Genomic DNA, 3,941 nt, shown 5'->3' with positions numbered 1-3,941 from the left:
TTTTTTTGCATACCGTTCCGTCGAAACGCCGGGATGGGAGGTCCTCGCGCGCTCCCGCTGTGTTAATGTATTCCTGTTGCGATTTACAGCTGTAGCCATGCCCATTTCGATCTACCAGAAACTGTATTTTTGGTCTCCTGAAAAACTAACTAAATAAATCAGTATCCATGATTATAACTGTATGCTTATGTTTTGATTAACATTTGAAGTGGTCCGAATGTTAATGGGTCTGAGAAAGGGAGGAGAGTAGAGAGATTTTTCATACAACGGGTTCAAGCATGCATGCACTGTAGCTGCTGAAAGGAATTTAGTCCTGGTATTTGTGCAATTTTGGGTAATGGATAGTCAAGCCCTTGCTTGTGTACAGTAGTAACTTGAATGCTACTAGAGTTAAGTTTGAACATTAGCATTATATCTTCTGTCCTGTCCACTGTTTGCATTACTTTGATTAGCTTAACAACTGTATGCCTTTGCAAAGGTTCTGCCGCTGTAGTTTAACATAAGTTTCTTCCAGGTGCGTGGACATGAAGGCAAAGGAGGCCAAGGAAAAATATATAGCCTCTGTCCATACCCCAAATCATATAAAACTGATAAGGGATATCAGCTCGAAGGAGTATGATTACCGTCGAAACAAGACTGCTAGGAAATTCAATTCCATTTACTTCAACGAGGGCTCCTCAGAGTCTGCTTTCCTTGCAGCTGGTTCTGTCATCGAGGTAATTTAGCGTGTACTTTTCCTGAATTACATATGTACGTTCCATAGTCTTGTACAACAGTTTTTGTTCCAATGATCCTGAGTGCTGACACAACGATTCATTTGACAAGTAGGTTGCTGAGAAGGTTGCGTCTGGTGAGTTGAGTTCTGCTATCGCTCTAGTCAGACCTCCAGGCCACCATGCTGAACATAATGAGCCAATGGGATTTTGTCTCTTCAACAACGTGGCTATTGCAGCAAATTATCTCTTAAATGAGAGGGTACGTATTTGAAACTTCCCTGTTGATTTTTCTAGTTAAGATCAACTTGTGCTACTTTTGTTCATCATTTTCTACGCAAAGTAAAAAAAGCACTAGGCGCTGATTGTGCGTTTTGCCACCGCCTTGCGCTTTTTTGACCAAAGCGCACGCTTAAGCGCAGTTATGCACATATTGAGCGCTTGGCATTTTGCTATCGCCTAGAGCCTTGGCGCCTTGTTAAACTATGTTTCTATGTAGGAACAATTATCACAGTTTGTTATGATGTGATCTACTAAGAAGATGGATTATTTTCTGACCTTCTCTGTTCTGTTACAGCCTGACCTAGGTATCAACAAGATATTAATCGTCGATTGGGATGTTCATCATGGAAATGGCACACAGAAGATGTTTTATAGTGACCCTCGTGTATTGTTCTTTTCAGTGCACAGGTATGACACATCACCTTGGCATTGCTTTGCATGCTTTGTTTAGACTCCAGACATTTTTCCCCACAAACCAAACCACTGCATTTATATGCATTAGAGAGAAAGAAAAGTCTAAGATTAGACTTTAGACTAGCCATATAACCTTCACGATATGATATTCGTGAAGCCATGACAGATTTGTTGCTTATAGTTTCAAGGTTTACTGCTCTTTGAATAGATGTAGTTTGCTGAGCATGTTTCTTACAGTGCATCCTTGCAGTTGATAGAAATCTGGAAACTCCATTTCTTACTTACATGGCATTACAGACCCAATTTTCATATGAGTGAGCTGATCTGACTGCAGTACTGTTTGATATTGTACCTGCAACGATTGGGATGAAGTCTCCTCGTACCACCAATCCACCCTGATAATCTCATGCAATACACTCTTTAGAATCTGAAGAAGTTATACAATATCTATTGCTACATTATGCATTGCATGTTGATTCAGTTGGGCTGTATAACACAATGTAAATGCTTGAGCCCAGTCTGCGAGTAATGTGCCAAGGGACCTATTAAGTATTAATCTGTTGTCAGTGGAAGAATCTATAACTGATAACTCTATGCTGTAGGTTTATTCCTTTTTCTGTTTCATCATGGTCATTTTATACTTTCTAGGTCCACACTACTAATATTGGATCGACCTGAATTATGTGTTCCAATCAACATTGTATGGTTACTTAATCAGTCACTTGAATTGTCAACTGCACACCCTTGATTCTGCTTATATATGATAGTAATTGATTAATTGCATTTACTTACTATTGCTAGCTAAGTTTCCCATGCAACTGCAGGGCTATATACTACATTTCATGTTTATATTAGAAAGAGTTGCTTGTAATGTAACTTCAGTTCTTATGATTGAAAACCGAGTAGTACTTGTTATACAACTCTTGCTCTATTATATTTGATTAATTTGCACCATCATAATCTGGAGCAACCAAAATACACAATGTTGAGATCTATCTTTTTCCTCTGACAAATGTGAGAATGTCCAGTCTCCCAGCAACGCTGAAGCTTCTTCTAACAATATATTAGATGCCTGAAGAAACCTGCTGTTTCTAACTGCTTACTGTTTAAGTTTACAACTGTACACGTCTTAGCTTACAATGAATCTACGGATTGTGTAACTTGCCATGTGCGGTAAAGGCCTCTCCTAGAACTATCCAACCAATTCTGATATTGTGAAATCTCAAACTTACACAGCTGTTCCATTGCATTATTATAGAAGCCAAACTTTTATGGCCTGTGTCATGTGGTATTCTGTTGATCCTTCAATAGTGTGTAAACTATTATTCCAATGTTTGCTTTGTAGATTTGATTACGGAAGCTTCTACCCTTGTGAAGGGGATGCATCTCACTGTTTAATTGGGGAAGGAGCTGGTGAAGGGTACAACATTAATGTGCCCTGGGAGCATGGTAAATGTAGTGATGCAGATTATGTTGCTGCATGGGACCATGTACTGCTTCCTATTGCAGAAGCATTTGATCCTGATATAATATTACTGTCTGCTGGGTTTGACGCAGGTAGGCAGCTGAAAAATTCTTAGAAACTATCTTATCCGTAAAAGTTAAACACGTCTAACCAAATCTAGGCACTTCTTACTTATGAAGCCTGACTGTTGATATATACTGACATTGTAGTTTATTCTGTGGGCTAGAAGTGCACTGCTTCGAGTAGTACATCTCATATACCTGATTTCTTTCTTGCATAACCATTGAGATCTTCACCGATGATATTTTGACAATCGCTGGAACTTCGTTGTATTGTATTGCTATTACATGCCAATGGAATCGGATCTTCTGTGCATGTCATGTAGTAATCATGCATGTTATTGTTACTCACTGGTTTTGAATATCTTCTCCCTTTTTTTGGTAGCAATGGGTGATCCTCTTGGTGGTTGCTGCATCACTCCAGATGGATATGCACTGCTACTAACAAAGGTACGCATTTGCAGGCTTGCAGAAAAATGACCTTTTATTTAACTCACTGAACCATGCACTCTCCTGGCCTTAAAAAACATCGATCATGACTCAGTGAACCATGCACTCTCCTGGCCTTAAAAAATATTGATCATGCTTGACCTTGGAGTTTAGATATGCCAGAATAATGTGTATCTTTTTGCCAGTCATTCCTTTTTGTTGTCATGCTTTGCTGTTACCTGTTAGAAATTTTCCAATTGATCTCATCAATTTATTACTATCTTTTTTTTTCTTGTACTTTCTGCTCAGCTGATTGGTGCTTATGCTTGTGACTGTCTGCTTATTACCCGCAGCTGTTAGGTTTTGCAAAAGGAAGGATTGTGATGGCTCTTGAAGGAGGTTATAACCTCAAGTCCATAGCAAACTCAGTTTGTGCTTGCACAAAAGTTTTGTTGGGAGATAACTTCACATATAACTCTCCACGGATGCAACCATTTGAATCTACATGGAGAGTCATACAAATGGTAATGATCTGCAATGTACTGTTTCTTTGCAATTCTAGCCTTGCTATAAATATCT

The 3,941-nt window shown here is 39.0% G+C and overlaps 1 protein-coding gene across 1 annotated transcript in view; it reads left to right on the top strand.

Moving 5' to 3' along the window:
- LOC119353881 (histone deacetylase 5-like) overlaps positions 1 to 3,941 on the top strand; it is a 9,183-nt gene that overhangs the window by 573 nt on the left and 4,669 nt on the right. The window contains exons 2-7 of the mRNA XM_037620581.1: positions 515 to 716; positions 829 to 975; positions 1,291 to 1,403; positions 2,755 to 2,966; positions 3,319 to 3,383; positions 3,716 to 3,928. Coding sequence (XP_037476478.1) covers positions 515 to 716; positions 829 to 975; positions 1,291 to 1,403; positions 2,755 to 2,966; positions 3,319 to 3,383; positions 3,716 to 3,928 — 952 coding nt within the window. The remainder of the gene's footprint in view (positions 1 to 514; positions 717 to 828; positions 976 to 1,290; positions 1,404 to 2,754; positions 2,967 to 3,318; positions 3,384 to 3,715; positions 3,929 to 3,941) is intronic.

Source organism: Triticum dicoccoides, chromosome 2A (assembly GCF_002162155.2).
Source record: "Triticum dicoccoides isolate Atlit2015 ecotype Zavitan chromosome 2A, WEW_v2.0, whole genome shotgun sequence".
In the NCBI taxonomy this organism is placed as follows: domain Eukaryota; kingdom Viridiplantae; phylum Streptophyta; class Magnoliopsida; order Poales; family Poaceae; genus Triticum; species Triticum dicoccoides.
This window is presented reverse-complemented; position numbering and strand designations above follow the sequence as displayed.